At 37.2% G+C, this 20,706-nt stretch overlaps 1 protein-coding gene across 1 annotated transcript in view; it reads left to right on the top strand.

Annotated features, from left to right (window-relative positions):
• The window catches only part of NEDD4 (NEDD4 E3 ubiquitin protein ligase), a gene marked incomplete at its 5' end in the record, with an annotated part of 33,572 nt that extends 13,222 nt beyond the window's left edge, over positions 1-20,350 (top strand). Inside the window, 24 exons of the mRNA XM_084267854.1 lie at positions 1,039-1,089; positions 1,588-1,649; positions 2,790-2,892; positions 3,761-3,930; positions 4,498-4,615; positions 4,738-4,905; positions 5,313-5,378; positions 6,030-6,149; positions 6,584-6,790; positions 7,779-7,856; positions 8,073-8,127; positions 8,218-8,276; positions 9,245-9,310; positions 10,577-10,806; positions 11,387-11,508; positions 11,606-11,676; positions 12,464-12,559; positions 13,582-13,655; positions 13,778-13,838; positions 14,402-14,461; positions 14,577-14,684; positions 15,289-15,385; positions 18,401-18,473; positions 18,551-20,350. Coding sequence (XP_084123980.1) covers positions 1,039-1,089; positions 1,588-1,649; positions 2,790-2,892; positions 3,761-3,930; positions 4,498-4,615; positions 4,738-4,905; positions 5,313-5,378; positions 6,030-6,149; positions 6,584-6,790; positions 7,779-7,856; positions 8,073-8,127; positions 8,218-8,276; positions 9,245-9,310; positions 10,577-10,806; positions 11,387-11,508; positions 11,606-11,676; positions 12,464-12,559; positions 13,582-13,655; positions 13,778-13,838; positions 14,402-14,461; positions 14,577-14,684; positions 15,289-15,385; positions 18,401-18,473; positions 18,551-18,653 — 2,418 coding nt within the window. The 3' untranslated portion in view covers positions 18,654-20,350. The remainder of the gene's footprint in view (positions 1-1,038; positions 1,090-1,587; positions 1,650-2,789; positions 2,893-3,760; positions 3,931-4,497; positions 4,616-4,737; positions 4,906-5,312; positions 5,379-6,029; positions 6,150-6,583; positions 6,791-7,778; positions 7,857-8,072; positions 8,128-8,217; positions 8,277-9,244; positions 9,311-10,576; positions 10,807-11,386; positions 11,509-11,605; positions 11,677-12,463; positions 12,560-13,581; positions 13,656-13,777; positions 13,839-14,401; positions 14,462-14,576; positions 14,685-15,288; positions 15,386-18,400; positions 18,474-18,550) is intronic.
• Positions 20,351-20,706: the final 356 nt, after the last annotated feature.

Below are 20,706 nucleotides of genomic sequence, written 5' to 3'. Positions count from 1 at the left end.
GCATTTAACACACAGGCAGTGATATGTCTCTGTGTTAAATGACCCATGTAATACATTTTCCTGCTTTTGTGGAGGTTTGCAAAGGCTTTCAAATCACAAATGAGCTTGAAACAGCTCAGCATATGCTCCAGTAATCCAGTAAGAAAAGCAACAGAAGTCAAGACTGTTGCGGAAATTGCCTACGTAAACTACTAACATCTTAGTTTCTTTGGCAGACAAAGAGGGAATCTGGCTACAGAGTTGCTGCATTCATAGCCTGGTTGTAGTTGGATGTTGAAGACATCCAAGTCATGGCAGAATCTTTCAGATTTTTAGTTGTCAAAACTGAACTGGCGTGTGTGTCGGCGCATGCGAGTTTTCATAGCAATAACAAATTTTAGCACATTTTCAGATGTCAACAGGAATGTTGGGCAGAGAGTAGAGGAGATGCCAAATTTGAAGCTCCTGCTGCCAGGCTGGGACTGCTGGAATTGCTGGAACTTCCAAAGCACTTACCACAGATGAAACTTATTTTTACTTTGTCTTATTTTGGACAGTAACTCTATTATTTGGAAAAGAAAATAAATGTTTATATATGTCTCTCTTAGACAGCTGCCTAGGCTTATAGAAATTGTCAGGTGTTCCTAGGAGGAAGGACTTTAGTTCTGTGGTAAATGTTTAATTGCTTAAACATATATCAAGACAATTATTTTACACAGACAACTAAGAGAAAGTGTCTTTACTCTTCTTTGCCTTCAGGAGAATGTTTGTGTTGGAGATGCTGACAAGCTCCATCCTGATGCTGAACAACACTCTCCTGTTTGACTTGTGTTATCTCCCTTGAGCTTCATTTATTTTGAGGGAAACCAGACTGCCCAAGACTGGGTGTTGCATCAAGGAGGACTCATTTATACAGAATAAATTTAATTGCCTGTGATTCAAGAGTCTCTTCAAATTCTTAGAAAGCATTACTATGCGATCAGGAGTTTGGATCAATGTTTCTAAAAACACTTTGCAGTTTAATTTTGATGGTTTTCTCTTTGCTTTTATTTTCTGTAGACTCGAGATGATTTTCTGGGGCAAGTGGATATCCCTCTCTACCAGCTGCCGGTGTGTATTGTTTGTTTCTTGGGTTTTCAGAGAGTGGAAGGGAAGCGTGTTTCTGTGTGCAGCTCTGTCAGGCATCAGAGGGAGACAACCCTACTGAGAATATAACTGATTGAATTCCCCTATTCCGTGGGGGTTTTGTTGTCACATTATGATTTGGTTTAGTGCTAGTATTCTAATATGTAGGTTATGTTGTGTTTAGATCTGCTCTTCTGCTGCTGTGAGAGTTAGGAGTGCTTTTAGCTTTTTCAAGAATAAAAAATGCAGGGTTTGAAACACTCTTAAAGATGAGTTCCTAACTATTGTCATGCTACTTAAAGTATCTAAAGTCACGAATTTAATATTCCTTATTCCCATAAACAGACACAGAAGAGGGTAAGCGGGAAATCGTGTTGCTTTGTAGATTGGTGGATTTTTATTTAATAGTAGTTTTTCTGATAATTTTCTTTAACTGCAAGATTCTGGTACAGATTTTTCTTGAAAAAACTTGTCTTTTTCCAGACAGAAAATCCAAGTATGGAGAGACCATATACATTTAAGGATTTTGTTCTTCATCCAAGAAGGTTGGTAAATAGCACATAGAAGTCCTGATATTCTTATCTAAACAAAGCTGTTATGTAATTACTTGTATAGATGTAAACATTGCTTCCATTGGGGCATCAGTGGAGAAAGATCTGTGGTTCTGCTAAAAAGTCAGCATTTGTTAAAATATTTATAGATTGTTTTAGAAGAACCCATTTTTTTCTTCAGGCTATGATATAATCTACATTATAACTTCATCTAAAGAATTTACTGTTTCAATCAACAGTGAAATCGATAACCAATGTTAGGCCATCACTCATTTATCCCTTTCCAACTTGAATTTGTCTTCTGCTTCCCTGTCTCTCTTGTTACTTTGTTTTGTGTGAGCAGTTATGTGACTTTAAACATCACAAAGCTGCAACTGGAAAGCTGCTTAACGTTTAGGATTGCCAGTGCTAAATACAAGGAATTTTTAAACAAAAGGCAACACTTTTGACAGATCCTCCTGTTAGACATTTCATGCAATTTGCATATGTTTACTCAAAACATAGATTCTTGACCTAAATCTGAGCAGCTTTTAGCAACTTTAATTCTTAATAAAGTGATTGTTGACATCTTTTAGATAATAGGCTCCAGTTTAGAAATCACAAACACACGGGATGTATAGATACCACTCTTCAAACAGATGAGATAATCTGATGGATTTCTTTACTAAGATCAGTATGGAGGATTTGTATTTTCAGGTGTCTAATGATGCACTAGTCTAAATACAGAGTGGCAAATGCTGAAGGATGTGAGCTTAAAGTTTTAGGAAATGTAGTCCTGTAGGTTGAAGTAAGGCTTGATAGATTGTCTGCATGCAATCAGATTACTGTAATTATATGAACTGAGTTGTCATTATTCTGCTTTTATTGTTATTTGTGCACTGTATACTAAGGAAGTTTTCAGAAGAGTGAGTTGGAAGGGATGTTTGTAGTTGTGGTACATAACATCAAGGTATTTTCAGAAGTCTAAAACCTCAGTACTATTATAGTACTTCATTAATTTAAACTATAAAAAGCCAAGTTTGTATTGAGACACTTAAGGAATATAATCCTTTTGCTGTGCTTTTTCAGGTATTTTATTCTCAGGTAACAATTTCACAAATGCACAATAAGAACATTTTGTTTTCTGTTCTGCAGCCATAAATCAAGAGTTAAAGGTCACCTTAGATTAAAAATGACTTATTTACCTAAAAGCAATGGATCTGAAGAAGAAACCACGGAGCAAGCTGAAGAATTAGAGGTGAGAAGAGATACACTTATTGCTGAAAACACCAGCAAATGTCTTCAGCTATTAATGGTAGTTACAGTAAAAATGAATGTTAGGAAGCACTAAGCTGTGAGTAATTTTTTTAGAAACAGAACTGTTAGAACACTTGTACCTAACATAAAAGCCATGTCTGTGTAAAAATTTTGAAGCAGTTTTTCTGATTAGAAGAGTGGCTTTGTCAGTATATCTAAACAAGCAAACATACATTAGAGTTTTGGTTTTGTTCTGGTACTGACGTGCCATGTGTTGATGGAACTTGTCTTGGTTTAGAATTAATGGAATCACTCCCCCGTATTTGTGTTGCTATTTAACGTTGTTTGATCCCAGTCAGCCACCAATATCTGGCTGGTTTTAGAATTCTAAGTCTCTCCAGTTTGTAGGACTCTTGTGATCTTAACTGCTTTACCTTTGTAATCTTCTGTGAGTGCATCCAATTTATATCAATGGATTTCTTTTTAAGGCTTCAGTAACTCTCATCAGTTTTACCACCTTTGCTGTTACTAGAGTTTCTGTTAGAACACGGTATGCCCACCTGACTAGTACATTTGCAGTGTCTATCTGAAATTTAATTGATTTATGTTTTTTAATCTAGTCTGTGAAGGCTGTTTATTTTCCTGGAGTAAACAACTTCTGATGTTTAAGGAAGTTGAGTTAAAAATAAGATTTCTGCATATATAGGTTCTGCTATCATTTATTGATAAATACAAAGAATAAAACCCAGAGCCAATCTTACTGACTTAAAATGTAGTTGAACTGCACCTTAAAAGGAGGGTGGTTTAGTAAGTTGAGAGAGTTTTTCAAATGTGGAAATGCTAAAGGAAGTTAACATTATATCCCTTAGCCTGGATGGATTATATTGGACCAACCAGATGCTGCTAGCCAACCACAACAGCAGCAGCAGGAATCTCCTCCACTGCCCTCGGGGTGGGAAGAAAGGCAAGACATCCTTGGAAGGACCTACTATGTCAATCATGAATTCAGAAGAACCCAGTGGAAAAGACCAACTGCCCAGTATGTCTTTTGGCCTGAAAATTCCTGTCTCGTCTTAACTAGTGTACTAGTTCTGTCCAGTTATGTTGAAAGCAAGGAGAACTAGGAAGTGAAGAGCTTGAGAATTAGGAGAGAGCTTTCCATAACTGAACCCCATGTGTAGTGGTCACTGGCTAGTGGCCATTTTAACTGCACAGTGTTCTTCCAGTTCTCTGGAAACACACATTCAAACAGAAACTGGTTGCAATCCGTAGAGATGATAACTACTCATGGGAAGGAAACTTACCACCTCTAAGTCTGGTTCCTCCTTCCCAACAAGGACTCTAGTAGATTATTTACCTGGATTTTTTCAGAATTTTTTTTTAACCCAGCAGGTGAATTACAAAAACAATACCTGGAATGCTGCCTGGTCCTCTAGTTTACCTTCACACTGACATGACTGCTTATTATTTTCAAACAGTTCACAGTCATTTTTATAGCTCATGACTGTTTCTTCTGCCAAAACGACTGTCACTTACGGTTTTGCTATTAGCTTAGCTTAGTGTTGAAAGATTTTATGACTCCTGTGTGCTGACTTCCCCCCAACAGGGACAATGTAGCTGTTGCAGATATTGGTAGCGTGCAGTTGGAAGCCCAGCATGTGTTCACTCATCGGCGGCAGATATCGGAGGATACAGAAAATCTAGACAGCAGAGATTCCCCAGAGGTAAAAACAGTCTTTAAATGTTTCTGAAATGGAAGTAACTTTTGAATCTAGTCAAAAAAACATGTATTGAGTGTCTGTAGCTTGGAAATACTTTTTAAATTTTTTTTCTTTTATTTTCCAAGAGCTGGGAAATTATAACTGAAGATGAGGCAACAATGTACAGCAATCAGAATCTTCAGATACCTCTCTCGCAGAGTAATTGTGATATACAGACTCATCTTGCAGAGGAATTGAATACCAGACTTACTACCTCTGGAAGTTCAGCTACTGGCCAGTCAGCAGCCTACACTGTAAATAATTTTTCTCATTGTTCTGATGTACAAAAATCTGTAGTATTTTGCACAAAATATTAATCTACTGGTAACATTATGCAGTGAGTTCTATGTTGTAAATTCAATTGTAATGTAACTGGTTGCAATTACCTTTAAAATTTTACATGCCAAAACATCTATTGTTAGGGTTTTCAGAACTTTCATAAGCTTCTGTAGTCTTCTGTTTTAAGCTTGTAGTAGAAACTGTGAACTTCATGTTTCTAATCGGTGTTGAAACAGGTGTTTCAAAAATACTGAACCCATGTTTCAGAACAAATACACCACTTGGTTCAAGATGAAAACTGTGATAACCATTGTTGACTGTTTGCTCCCATTCTTAAAGCTGCAGTAGTACCTAATATGTCATTCCTCTTCATTGCTTCAAGAACCATTCCAGCAGAAGAGGTAGTCTGCAGACATACAGAGTTGAAGAGCAGCCTGCACATCCAGTGGTACGTCACTTCCCAAAACACTCAGGCTGGTCCTGAAGGATTTTCCTAATATAAAAAAATATATGTATTTTAAAAACTGTGTTATATGCTGACATTTTGAATAAGATTTGGCTTTCTGCTTCTGGTAACTGTGCTGACAAAATTGCAGTTGAGTCTAGCAAGATTGAAGTTCAGCTGTAAAGCTTTCATGCTGCAGCTTTGTGGTATTGGTTTAACATTAGCTTAGTGCATGGATAGAGCCTGCAGAGGAGGTAGTCTTCACATGAGGGTATAACTTCTGTATTTCAGACTGCTTGCTTTGTAATTAAAAGCTGTCCAGCTACCGTTACATTATGTTTTCATGGTGACACTGCAAACTGTGAGCTTGTAGCCAGAAATACTAAGTTGGATGAGCCATACCTTAACCAGGTATGTAAATGGATCCTTTTAGTTCAGGAGCTTGATTTTTTTTTTTTTTTTAATTAAAAAAAAATCTGTTTTTTCACGCTGTTCAGTAAGGAGTTAACTACTGCTTTTCTTTTTTACACACTTTGGGAGAATTATGAACCTTTTGGGTTACAGTTTTGTTGTATAATTTGACAGAGAAAGCCTTTTTTCTTTCAGTTTCATAGGTTTTTTTTAACTATTGTTCTCATGTTGTCACTTTTATAGTTACTGCCTACTTCATCTGGATTACCCCCAGGCTGGGAAGAACGACAAGATGAAAAAGGGAGGTCATATTACATAGATCACAATTCTAGAACCACTACCTGGATAAAGCCAGTTGTACAGGTACTGTCTGTTTTACAATTTATTAATGTTTTTTATTAATTTAAGTTTCCAAATGTCTGTCTTAATAGAAGAAAGTTTAGAGACCTCTTTGGAGTAGAACCTGCGAAAGGCATAAACTGGTAAAACACTACATAAAATATCTGAGGGAATGCAATGAAGAGTTAGGAACAGGAACACTTGTTGCAAGGCACTCTACTATTAATGTACCAAGAAGCCCTTCTGGAGAGTTGATTAGCTGGTTGAGAAGCCTTAGAGACTTTTTATTCTTGCTAATATAAGCACTGATTCTTAGTCAATGTTGTTGATACTAGGCTAAATGAATCTATGTACTGTCTGGCATTGGCTTTATGGAATTGTTTTAATGAATTAAAAATAGAGGCAAATACAAAAAAAAGTTCTTCTGCAGGACCTGAATTTTTTTTCATTTACCACAGATTGCTATGGAAACAGGTCAGTTGTCAGGCACACAGAGTATTTCTGTAGGAAGACAACCACAAGCAACATCAAGTGATTCATCACAACAGTCTTCTCAGCAGCAGCCTGAAGCAGAGCAAGGATTTCTCCCCAAAGGCTGGGAAGTCCGACATGCACCCAATGGGAGACCATTCTTTATTGACCACAACACCAAAACTACAACATGGGTAATGCAAAACTGCTCTCATGGACCAAAACTCTTGTTAGCAGAGTCAAAGCTTTGCTGCTTTCAGCAAGCTTGTGTAGATTAGTACCAAGGTACTAATCACAGCTGTGCTGTGTCTGTTAAGGAACATATGTAATAAAAATGCAGTCATTTAACTTACCTATCATGAGTAGAGCATTGAGTTCTACAGTTGGTACTTGAAGTTTTGTTTGCATGCAGGGAAATCCTGATGTGGGTAGGAATCTGTTTTGTAGATCTAAAACATCTCTTAAATTACACTTCTGTCATAACACAAACTGTGATAGCATATATGGGCTGTGAACAGAAATCAGTTTTATAAATTAACCTTCAACAAGAAATCAGTTACCTTGAGTTTATCACATGGTACAATGCACAATGCAGATTATTTTGAATTTTTGAGGAACATGCCAGGTGCAGCCACAGTATGGATGGGGGAGTCTACAGGGACAGTTCCACAGAGTGGCAGTGCTAATAGAGGGACTTAAATATTTAAAGAGTGGGTGGGTATTACTGTCAGGTGAAAAAAACCCCAGCAAAATGCATTAAGTGGATTAATTTCTTCAGGATTATAAAAAGGCATCATGTAATGAAGACACCTTCCCTCTACCCCCCCAAAAAAAAACCCCTGAACCAACCAACCAACAACAAAACCCAGTCACCAAACTCAAAAAGCACACGGTGTGCCAGAAAGTATGTGGAAAGATCAATTCAACTCACAGTAAAACTGAGTTAAATGACGAATTTTATAGATATAGATATATAAAAATACCATTAGAGGTCATTAGCAGATTATTTTAAACTACTAGAGGACTAAGAATCCCCAGTAAGCTACTTGACTGCAGAATAATCAACTGTTATCTAGTTGGTACTAGGCATATTCTTTTACAGAATCATTAATAAGGAGGAAAAAACCTAAAAACAAAACAAATCAACAGGATTTTAACATGCTGCTTGTTTTGTTTTCAAAGGAAGATCCAAGATTGAAAATTTCTGCTCATCCAAGGAGAAAGACTTCCCTTGATCCAGTAGACCTGGGCCCATTACCAGTAAGCAAACCAACAATTTAAATACTTACTTAATTAGCACTGTTAAAACCTGTGCATGAGAAAAGGCAGCCTGGCTTTTTAATGCAAAAAGTAATTTCTTTTGAATTCCAGTGCTGAGACTAGATGGTGGGGGAATCCTCCAGGCTGCAGAACATGTTGAGTTCTGTGCTAACTGTCTGGTCAGAAATTTGTAATAAAAGTGTCTCCTTCTTACAGCCAGGTTGGGAAGAGAGAACTCACACAGATGGAAGAATATTCTTCATAAACCACAGTATGTACAAAGTAAAATTCTTCCCCTGCTCATCATTGTATTTCTGAACATTATCTAAATTGATGGAACTAATTAAGAAATCTATTGCAGATACAAAAAAAACCCAGTGGGAAGATCCTCGACTGCAGACTGTGGCAATAACAGGACCAGTAAGCTTGCTTTATGTATTGTGTTCAAGAATATTGTTAATAAAATCCAGACAAACTCTTGTAATTTATCAGGTACTCAGTCTAGAAGATGAAACTTTCAGGGTGTTTGAACAAGTATTTTTTTATTTCTTGGTACAAAGACTGCTTAGAAAGCATTTTTGTGGAAATGGTGTTTAACTGCCAGAAAGCAAAAACAGTTCCCATAGTAGTAAGAAATTTTCTTTGTAGACTGGGGGTGGGGTGGGGTGGGGACCTGCGGATTTGGAATGAGATTTGGATGAGAAACTAGCTTTATTTTTTTATCCATACTATCCAAAATAAAAGTAGGTCAATTCAGGAGGTAAAATTCAGTGAGGGGGGGCCCATGGGCAGGACAGAGAGAAGAGCTTTTAAAGGAATGATATAAATTAATTTTCAACTGAAAAATAATTATCTAGCCTTGACACTTAATCTGAAGTGCAAAATTACCAGGACTAATTGCAAAGACGGTACGCATTATAATTATAGATGGGTTTTAGTGTTCAGCTGGTATCTGTGTTTATTAATAGCCCACATATGTAAACAGCCTTCTCTGTCCATGGAAAATAGAGGTGTTTGTAGCCAGGTCCCTCATGATACAGAAAGGGAAGGCTGTGTGTTATGTAAGTCACCAAAACCCTTTTGGTCACTTTGATCAGGGCCAGTCGGTGGTCTCAGTTGGTCACACCAGGTAGTAGTCAAGTACAGGATAAATTCTGTGGAACTGATGAGAACAAATGCTCTGAAGGAAGAACCACCCTTCATTCCAGGTGTTTTGAACCGACCATATGTGCCTAAATTGAAAGTATCCTCTGATACTTAGTAAAGCATGTATTCTTGTTCTCTCAGGACTTAAATGCATTGTCTGTGTTGCACAAATAGAAACTAGGTTGTTTAATTAATTATTAGCTTATATCAAAGACTTTTTTGTTGCCTTTTCTCCTTCAAAGGCTGTGCCTTACTCCAGGGACTACAAGCGGAAGTATGAGTTCTTCAGAAAGAAATTGAAGAAACAGGTTAGTAGTCAGTAGGAATCCAGCAGAAGGTTAAGAAACTTACGTCCCTGAGCAAAGCAAAGCTTAGGCTGCAGGGAGAGGCAGTTGAACTTTGTAACCTGCTTAGGGAAGGCGCTTTTACTGTCTGATCACAAACACATTTGTGAAGCAACAACTTGGTAACAGAATTAACCCAATGGTGAGGAAGGGATGTGACTTTGAGCAGTGATGAGATTGCAAACAATCTAATGGAGAAAATAGACATTCTAAAAAGTTGAAGTTGTGAACCTGGAAATAGAATTGCAATAGGAAGTTTTGGAAGTCAGTGATCTAGTATATGATAGCTTTTGGAACTCAGAATATGTAAATAGAAGTTCTCAGAATACATTTTAGACTGAGATCAAAATCTGTACGATCATCTCGATCAGGCTAGATGACTGTAATTAATCACTATAGCCTTAAAATCTTAAGTTTCTGGATCTCATTTGCAAGTTCTAGGTTGTAGTGGCAGTGCCAGATACATTTATAACACATAGCATAGAAGACTGTAAATAGTATCTGGGTATCCAGATAACAATGAGTCTTTGCACAACTGCAATCAAATTGCTGAAATTAAGTGGCTGAAAACAAGTAAAATCAGGAAAATGTTCTGTTCTCATATAGTGATTTAATGACAAGATTTTTGCTGGTTTATTAGGGGCTTACTCTGACAGCACAGCACCAAACATGACTTACTTGGATATTTTTATTTAAATATTTTTCTATATGATGGTAAATATAAACCTTGTGATTTGTTTCTGTGACTTCAAAGTTTAAAAGGACTAATTTTTATTTTAATATTGTAGGAGTACTTGTTTGTCATGTATATTTTAAGTAAGAGGACACCTAGCCTTATAGTTAGAATATTAAACTAGAAGGTGAAATAAGTTCAAAATTATTCTGGAATAATTTTTTAAACTGAGCTTTTTTAAAATCAAACTTACAATATGATGAATTTTCAGTGTTAAAAAATATTCAGTACCTTGCTGCATGCAGAACAACTGAGCATGTGTTGTTACTAGTAAGAACATACTTTAACCCTGTTTTCTTGGTATGAAATGGAACTTAGTATCTGAAACTCTCCGTGCTGGTTGAATTGTATGTAAATACAGCCTCTTGTCAGTCATTATGTTATGCTTCCAAATTATTTAAGAGAAATATTTATGTGTCATTCCTTGTATGCAGAATTTACATACTCTGCAAGTCACTGGGTTTTGTTCTGTTCTGTTTTCATTGTTATCTTTTTAGAGTGATATTCCAAATAGATTTGAAATGAAAATTCATCGCGCAACAATCCTTGAAGATTCTTACAGAAGAATTATAGCTGTAAAGAGAGCAGACTTCCTTAAAGCAAGACTTTGGATTGAATTTGATGGTGAAAAAGGTTTAGACTACGGAGGAGTGGCCAGGGAATGGTTCTTCCTTCTCTCTAAAGAGATGTTTAACCCTTACTACGGACTGTTCGAATATTCAGCCACGTAAGTAATACAGGTCTGGAAGACAGGAGGACTTGTTAAGGAAAGGAAATAAATTGCGTTCCCTTTACTTCTTGAAGAATGCAGTTACTTCTCCTGCCACATATAGAGAGTTTAGTTGTTAACACCTGCAATATTCTGCACTTTATTCTTCTGTCAAACAAAGAACCTGTATTTTTCTTCCAGCAGTCTAACATAAGCCATGTCATGTTTGCATTGACAAGCATATGCTTGCAGCCACCTACTAATTGCAGAAGAGGCAGTATGTAAGAAATAATGTGGAGGCTGTTATTCTGACTACTTGAAAATTTTTTAGTTAAACTGTTCTCTTTGGTGTAACTCTACTTACAAAGACAGCTCATTGTGTTTCAGAACTGCTGTTTCTGCTGTGCTAACAGAATCTTCTATTGAGCTTTGTTTGATATTAATGATTTATAAATCCAAATAAAATTATTTTTTCAACTTCATGAAAAGTAGTATCTGATTTAACCAGTGATTATTTTCAGATCTCAAATGTGGAACTGCTCCAATAGTACAATGTATTGTTTTTCTTTCTCTTCCCTGTTCCCTCCCTCAACTTCAGTGACAACTATACTCTGCAGATCAATCCAAACTCTGGACTTTGCAATGAAGATCATCTCTCTTACTTCAAGTTCATAGGTCGTGTAGCTGGAATGGCTGTTTACCATGGCAAACTTTTGGATGGTTAGTATTTATTTTATGTAATATGAGAATTTAAAATGTGCATAATATTAATCTAAGTAAGTTACTTACTGTTCAATGTATTTGTTTTTCTTTAAAGCCTTTTTTATTCGTCCTTTTTACAAGATGATGCTCCAAAAGCCAATAACACTTCATGATATGGAGTCTGTGGTATGTAATTTACTTTATCATGTATGTTGGAATTTCATATTCAGGGGAAAAAAAGCAAAACTCATGGGTTGAGATAAAGGCAGTTTAATATTGCAGAAGGGGAGGGGAGTGATAACAATAATGATAAAGAACATACAAACCAAGCACAACTGCTCACCACCTGCAGAGCACTGATGCCCAGTTAGTTCCCAAACTGTGGTCTGAAGACCCAGCCAGCTTCCCCCAAGTTCTGCATTGAGCGTGACTTCATATGGTATAGAACATCCCTTTGACCAGTTTGGGTCAGCTGTCCTGGCCATGTCCCATCTGAGATTCTTGGGTGCCCCCAGCCTCCTCACTGGCAAGGCAGTGTGAGAAGCTGAAGAGTCCCTGACTTAGTGTAAACACTGCCTCCCAGCAACCCAAACATCAGTGCCTTATCAACATTATTCTCATCCTAAATCCAAAACACAGCTCTGTACTCACTACTAGGAAGAAAATTAACTCTATCCCTGCTGAAACGTAGGCAAGTACAGATTAATACTGGATGAGGGACAGAGAAGACACCAAAGTGCATTACTTCAGGTAAAGCTGTGACACCTTATCACCATTTTGCTACATGAGAGATCTTTAGTCCTGAGATTGCTGACTCTTTCAGTTTCAAATGTCTTTCAGAGTCTTTGTAGCTTTGTACAATTTCAGAGTTTCTGTATCCAACACAGGATTATCGTAGACAGCAGCATTCACTGGGCTGTAGTGCAGTCTGGCTACTCTGCTTTGTATTTACTGCTTGGTAATTCTCTCTTAGGATAGTGAATATTACAATTCTCTGAGATGGATTCTGGAAAATGACCCAACAGAACTGGACCTCAGATTTATAGTTGATGAAGAACTCTTTGGTCAGGTTAGTATGTTGATGTGCATTTGACCTGTGAAACGAGCTGATTTTTCTCTGTATGGTATCAAGGAAAACCCTTCGTTCATGGTCATGTTGATTTGTTCACTCGGCTGCTTTGTTTAGCTGGCACATACCCGTGCAGTGCTCTGTTAGCCTGGCTGTGATGTAATAAAGGACTTGGAAATAAGCAGAGCTTTAAAATACAGCTCATGCTTTTTTCCTTAAGTAATACTTGTCTTGAAATGTAGTTGCTGGTGCAAATGCAACTGAGACTAAGATATCCACAGTCCCATTACTTTATCTGGAGTAGAGGTTGGGTTTATGTCGTTGGCTGGAAAGGGTGAGATCTTTTGGAAATGGTTGGATCCATAAACTTCACTGGGAAATAATAAGAGATTGGGTTTTTTTTCCTCTAAAATGTGCTAGAAAACTGGAATAAACAAGTTTGTTGGGTAGAAGGCTATCAAAGGTAAGTTTTGTAGAACTATAGGTGCCAATGAGATCAAGTGGAACAATAGCCTTTGTGGCCTTGTCTAACTAGTGTGGTCCGACGTAGGAGCATGAAAACATACGTCCGGAATGAACTTGAGATCAGGTGTTTGTCTACTGAAGTTCTAGTAGTGTAACTCATTGTGTAATGGATTCACTTGATTCACTTACTGTGCCCACTGCTGATACTGTTCTGTGAGTGTTTTTCCTTGAGACTTGGAAGAAAGGCTGGGTTGTTCAGTATGCAGTTAGTGAAGTTCATGCTACTTAGAACTGGTGTGCAAACTTAAGTGATTTATTGTGGCAGGTCAGGAAAGGATGGAGGTTACCCCATTGCAGGCTGGCATCCCTGAATAACATGCTTTTTAAAAACAATCAACCTAATTCTGTTTATTTGGGTGACCTGAATGAACTGGTTCCATTTCTCATAGTGTTCAAATTCTGCAGTCTTCAAAAGTTCATTGAATTATCTTATATTAATTCATGAGTTCTGTTGTATATGCATCTCATTTAAGACCTAGTTTGTGTGTTGCATTTAGACCCATCAGCATGAACTGAAAAGTGGTGGATCAGAAATAGTTGTTACCAACAAGAACAAGAGAGACTACATCCAGTAAGTAGTGCTCACTGTGTGCAGTGTGTATCACTGGGGCTGTGTGCTAGTTGTACTAGCAAAGGGAAGTTGGAGAGTGAACATATTTTAAATGGTTTTGTTTTGTTTGGTTTTTTTTACAGTCTTGTAATTCAGTGGAGATTTGTAAGCAGAGTGCAGAAACAAATGGCAGCCTTTAAGGAGGTACAGTTTTAATTACCACAGAAATTCTGAAAATTTGCTTATAATTTTAAGACACCTTTGTGGACATCCTGAAAACCCATAAATAATGTTAGAAGTATAAAAACTCCAGTGGTACTGTTTGTAGTGTCAGCTTTGAGTTATTTCAGACTTAAAAATCTTTTTGGTATACTTTTGTTGAGGTGTTTAATTCATACTGGGAAATGTGCTTATTTCTCAATCCTAGCTAATAGCTTTAGCTGTAGTGCAAGCTATTTAATGAACTACAGAAATGAAAATTAAATCAAATTAATAGATGTCAATTAAACTAGCTAGTTTATCAGTATTTGTATAAATGATATTACTTAGGATATTCAGACATATTCACCATTCAGTGTAGCACAATGAAGATGTGATATAAATCAGAAGTACTGTAGCCAAACTGGGGACTATTGGAGTCCAAACATCTGTATTTGATGTCTTGCTTTGGCTCTGTTTACTAGAAGACCTAAATATCATTCCCAGTGAACAAAAATACTTAAGTAACATGTACTTGATTGTTTTAAAAACTTCTCTCATCTTTTTAGGGCTTTTTTGAGCTAATACCACAGGATCTGATAAAAATTTTTGATGAAAATGAGCTAGAGGTAAGTTATCCAGGCTATCATAGAAAAGAAAAACACAACTGTGTTGCAACTTAATGTGATTGACTTAACTTTGGTGTGTGGTTTCCTTTTATTCCCCTTCTTTTCATCTGTGTAGTTGTTAATGTGTGGACTGGGAGATGTGGATGTGGCTGATTGGAAACTACATACAAAATACAAAAATGGCTACAACATAAACCATCAAGTAATACAGTGGTTCTGGAAGGTATTGTGAAGTTCTACCATTTTTTTTAGTTTTAAACTGTTCAAAAGCTGCTGCCTTTCAGCTGTACTGGTTTATCATGTAGTTCATCAGTAGTTAGATTAAATATTAGACCATTATAACTCCTGAGAAAGAAAAATAGCTAAAGGTGATACACATGGTATGAATAGAAATAAATTGCTGATACTTGCTTTTACAAAAAAATCCATGTCTGACTGGGGTTAAAAATATTTCTTTGTAGGTTCTTCTGGCATGGTTACACTAAAGAGGTGTTAAACTCTTCTGTTTAATAAATTACAGGAATTTGGCTGCTAGTTCATAACATCAGGAAACTTCAAAGAAAGTAGGGGCCAAATCTTCAAGGGAAGTATTTTAACAGCCTGCTAAGCCAGTAACCATATTCTTGTTGCAGTGCCATTAAAAAAATTGTTGACTTCATAACTTTTAGTAATAGGCAGAGAAGTAGACTACGTGTATCACCAAATAAAAAAAAGCATTTATATGTAAAGGGTCATGATTTAGAGAGAGAAGCTATGTTGCATAAATTTATTATCTTAAAATCTTCATTTAAAAAGAAATGTTTAATTGTAGTCGTTGTCTTACACAGGCAGTCTTAATGATGGACTCTGAAAAAAGAATAAGATTGCTTCAGTTTGTTACTGGCACATCACGTGTACCTATGAATGGTTTTGCTGAGCTGTATGGTGAGTACTTAGGACCACAGTTAAGTACCAGAGCATGTAACATTCTCATGATATGGCACTTCAAACACGGGCACATTATTTCTCAGATTTTGCTTTAAAAAAAGGAATATAATGCCAGTTACAAGAAACAAAGTTAGAGAAGAGTCAGTTAGAACATGGGAAACTTGGGGAATCTGTGAATACTTTAATTCTGGGTTTGGCAGTTTTTAAAATGAATGTAGATTTTAAAGTTCTGAAGAGCTGCAAAAATCCCCTTATTTTTTAACATATGACTGAGCTTGAAGAAAATCCTCAGTTGTCTGAGATGTGATTACAAAGACAGGCTGGCATCAGCAGTTAACTGCAGATTCTTGCACGTTCCCAACTGCTTTTATCTGCTCGTGAGCTAGAGATAGAATTGTTTATAAGGATATACTCTAAAGAGGACCACTGAAATGACACAGGTTAAACATAATGCCAAGCTGATGGCAGCAGGGAGCAGATTTTAATTCCAGAGCCAGAAAACCCACTGTGCAAGGACCACGTGTAAGTGGGTAGAACAGCCCACAGAGGGTGGCGGGTGTTTTGCTTGTGGGAAGTCTGTTTTCAGCTGCCATCAGCTCTTATGCTTTCTGCTAGATGACTTTATTAAGACTAAAAGGGCTTGAGATCCTATGCAAATGACTGAATAGCCTAACTTGTGTATTTGAATAAACATTTCCTTCTTTATAAACAAGACACTAATTTGTTTATAAAACACTAGACTTGTGAACAAATACCACCCACCGTGTGTCCCCATTTCTCCATCTCTTCATTTTCATCATAACTACTCAGTTATCTTTTTCCATTTCATCAGTGATTGACTTGTGAGTTTGAGTGGGAAGGATGGTACCTTCAGCAGACCTGAGCTGCACCTGAATCTTGGTACTGTTGGGAGTTGCAGCACATGCTTGTTGCATTGGAACCCAATCAGAATTTGGCTGCCTCTGGATTTTTGTCTAGTCATCTAAAATACTCAGGAATGCTCTTGAGAAAGAAAGTGTTGAAGCTTCTATTTGCCCAGGGATTAGGATATTCTAGGGCAGTCTTCTGAACAAGTCCCAGTTTCTGTAGCTGCATTCTCTCATTAATAAAAAAATTAAATTAGCAGTAGTCTAGCAGAGTGCTTTGTTTCTTTCTCTTGGAGTTCTACTTCACTGTGGCCAGCATGCCATCCTCACTAAATCCCAGTAATGATGACAATTCCAGTACCTGCATATATTTGAGGAACTGTAGGTTCTTCTGTGTTTCGTGTTGGTACGTGGGTTGCTGCTGCTGCTGCGGGCTGCCCGTGTGAATGCTCCTTCCCGCCGTGGGGCTGCAGTCCCAGAGCAGAATTCCTAGCGGGAGATCCCCCTCGTGTGGCCCAGAGAGGCATTTCTCATTAAAAGGGGCTGCTTGGTGTCCGGGAGCAAATCCACCCAAGTTTGGGAACTAGGGGACTTGAACAGTCGTGGTTTTCTTATATTTCTCGTCTTTTCACCCCACACTGCTTTTCCAGCTTCTAGTTAATTAATTGGATAGCTGAATGCAGGCTTACTTTTGCCTAGCTATTAAAAGCGAGTTCAGTCATAGAGCAGCTTCTCTGCTTCATCCTTATTCCAGTTACCTTTTCTAGCCAGCCTTCTGCCTTGAAGAAACATGTAACCCAAAGAAAAAGTGAAGGAGTTGGAAGTGTTCCCACAACTGCTGACATACCTGTCTCACTGATAGCATTTTTGGATTAATTTCTCAGTGTCTGCTCTCATCTGTCTAGTTCATTCACCAGGCTTGTACAAAGTAGAGTTCCTGTGCATTGATTGGTGTTTCCTAACTTCTTGTGTTTGTTGGTCACTGCAAAAGGGTTTTCTCCTCCTGTTTTATTTTCATCTTTGGGATAAATTGTCTTGGTTTTTTGGTTGGTCTGTTGATTCTTTTTTTCCCTATATATAAGTTGGTTAACACCTTCCAAATCTAGTTGTACAGTATGCATTATTACATGCTATCTCAGTATCATTTCCATTTACTATGACTATGTGTACATTTATTTTTTCATGTCTCCATAAAGCCACAAATGAGATTTTTTTCAAATTGATGATTATATAATAAACAAATTTAGGAGGAGTAGTAATAAAAAAAGGAAGGTGTCTGTCTGCATTATAAAACCAAAAGAATTTCATATGTATAAAGGTACTCAACACAGCACTTCTCAGCTGAATTCATGGGCCAAGTGGTTCTTATTAGTGCTGTTCATCTTCAATATGAACATTGTTTTACATCATCTGTTTCTGAAGCAGAAGGCTACTCATTCTTGAGTAGCCATCTGCCTTGGAATACAGTTCTCTAACTGTCTGTGGTGGTCTTGTAGGGTAGTCAGAGAGCACCCACCATCAGAGATCATCTCCTGTAATCTGACAAGATACTGATTTTTCTTTTATTTATTAGCTGCACAGTCTTCTCCAGACACACACAAATGTTTTCAGCAGCTTCAGGCAACGGTATGTGATGTGCTGTAAGGCAGAGGCATAGCTGGAGCTGTGCTTGCTAGCCAGAGACACTCTCTGAAGTGTGTGTGTGCATCCCTCGAGCACACTTACTGTCACCATGTTCCAGAAAGCTCTCAGTTCCTCTTCTGTTGCATAGGTGAAGGGGGATGTTGGGTACTTTCTGCCAGGCTGTGTAACTTGGTACATTCTGATAAACACCTCAATTCTAACATGCAGAATTCATACAATATAAAACTCTTTTGTGTAAAGCTTTCAATGCTAAATACTGTGCCTATGCATCTAGGTCTTAGGCTTCTGAGCTTAAGGTGTGCAGTCTCTTGAAATTAAGCAATAGCAGGAAGTAATTAAAAATACAACTGAATTTGGATTATTGACTATTGCTGAGTATATGCTACATTTGATCTGGATAAATGGCTCCTGCTGATGGCAGAATTGATTACAAAAACTGCCAAAAAATTCATAGCTTCCTAATTGTAAAGGAATTTTATAGTAGATGCATTATTTTCTGCAGGCTCAAATGGACCGCAGTTGTTTACAGTTGAACAGTGGGGTACCCCTGAAAAACTGCCAAGAGCTCATACCTGGTGAGTATTTAATTTAGGTAAATTATGACCTTTAGAAAGAGTGATAAAATACTGAAGTGTTTTCATCTGTTTTTCAGCTTTAATCGCTTGGATTTGCCTCCCTATGACTCGTTTGAAGACTTATGGGATAAACTTCTTCTGGCAATTGAAAATACTCAGGGTTTTGATGGGGTTGATTAAAACACAGGCATAAATTGTATTGGTCCAGTGCTGCAATTTCATTCTAAGGGTTTACAAACAAATTTGATTTTTCCAGGGACTAGCATTGTATTTAGTCACACGGCTATTGAATCTTCATAGTATTACTTGTAAAATAAGTAAGTATTAAAAAGTCACTAACTCTTCAAAATGTATTTTGCCATTTCCAGAGTTTTGTGTACTTTGGTAATAAGTACACTATCGCATTGGATGGGCCGGTGCCAAGTAAGTAAAAAGCAAAATGTTTTTAACCAGTTGCCTCTTCTACAGTATTTGACGGACTGTCCTGCAGTAAACTACTGAAGTAAAACTGTGAAGAAATCCTTTGCAGAGGTTGTAAAGTTGACTTGCTGCTTTAAGAGGAACAACTGAAATAGTTTAACTGGTTTTTAAAAAACAAAACCAACAAACTTCATGCAATGCAATATCATAATCTGTGCTGCTTCAGGCTGTTCACTACAGATCTGCCCAAAGCACCTTATAATTCAGCATATTAGGTAACACTTTGGAAAGCGTTTGTTTGCATTATCAGCCATTGGTTTGCAGAACACTGACTTGCTGACACATCTTATTTGTTAGATTTCTGTTTCTAACTAACTTGCTTTTGTTAAAACAGTGTAACAAAACCAGGTTTTTGTATAAAACAGACAAGCAGCATAATTCTGAATTGTAATGAGAAATTGTATCCTTTTTTGTCTGAATTTATATACTGTCTTTTGGTTTATTGAGTGTTCATCACTTTTTTGATAAATTTGTAATTCAGCAATGGATAATATTTTCAAATCTGCCTTTTGCAACAAATTAAAGTGAAATTTATATGGATATCACTCAGTATTAGTTACTGGTAGTTAGAGGCCTTTATTATCCATTCTTGCAGTATTGCACTACATAACAATGAAGAACATGTTTACAGGGTTTTCTGGGCCAAATTCGGTAGTCTTATATGTGCAAACTTCTCTGAACTGCATGGAGGTTGTGCACATGTAACCAGGTGCAGAATTTGGTTCTGTAATATGTTTACAGGTTATGCTAGTTTCTATAGCTGCATTTTTATATTTTTTTCTCCACTATTAGTCTAGAAACCAAATTTGTTAATACAGTATAACCAAAGTCATAACCAACAATGTGCAATTTATTGTAGATCAACTTGTCATATAAATATTAGTTGGATTTCTTTTGTAAATGTGGGTATTTTTTTGTATTAACACTTTTATTTGAGCAAGTGCTGGTTAAAAAGATAGCAAAGTTCGTTCTGAGAGAATAAAATTGGTTTATATACCTGGCTTGCTCTTCTTTTAACATTTTATTACCAATATGATCTGAAGAAATGACAGTACCTAGCTTTGGCCAGCAATTTCTGCTTAGTCACAGTCTTTATAAATATGCAAGATGGAAGTGTAGCACACCTCTCTCTAAAGATATGTAAATTATGTAACAAATTTAATGGGTCTTAAGGGATATTTCAAATCCCACTTTGTTTTATTCTTTGACTAAGTTGTTAGGGCTGAGAATATCACATGTAAATAAAGGTAACTTATACAGATTTCCCAGATCTATATGCGGTTTTGTAAAACACAAATGCTGTATCAGTAAATCTGTATAGATTTGAATGTAGCGGGTTTTGTTGCATACTTTAAAGTATTAAAATAAGGATTCCCAGAGCCGTCAATAAAAGTTTATTCTAATAAGTTGTGACTCAGTTCTTTTGAAGTGCAAAGCCATCCTCTTGACAGAGTAGGAATGTGGTGATTTTATTACTCCTAGATGGACTGGGGCAGCAGTTCTGCCACAATACCCTGCTGTGGTTGTGTAGGTGTTGGGGTGCAGCAGCCTTTTCTCCTAGTGTTCTGCTCCCAAGGCATGCAGTCTTGGAAATGTTAATACCATGTTTTTATATAAGCTGTAGGTCGCCGTGAGCCCTCATTGTATGGCCAGCACAGAAACGTTACACAGCAGACAGGCAAAGGTGGAGGCTCCACAGATGTGCCAGCTAGCTGCTGCTGAGGCAGAGTCAGGCTCCTCTCTCTGGCTGTAG

The sequence above is a fragment of the Gallinula chloropus genome, assembly GCF_964237585.1.
Source record: "Gallinula chloropus genome assembly, chromosome: 9".
NCBI classification, from domain to species: Eukaryota; Metazoa; Chordata; class Aves; order Gruiformes; family Rallidae; genus Gallinula; species Gallinula chloropus.
The sequence above is the reverse complement of the archived record's forward strand: the minus strand, read 5'-3'. Positions and strand labels throughout refer to the sequence as shown.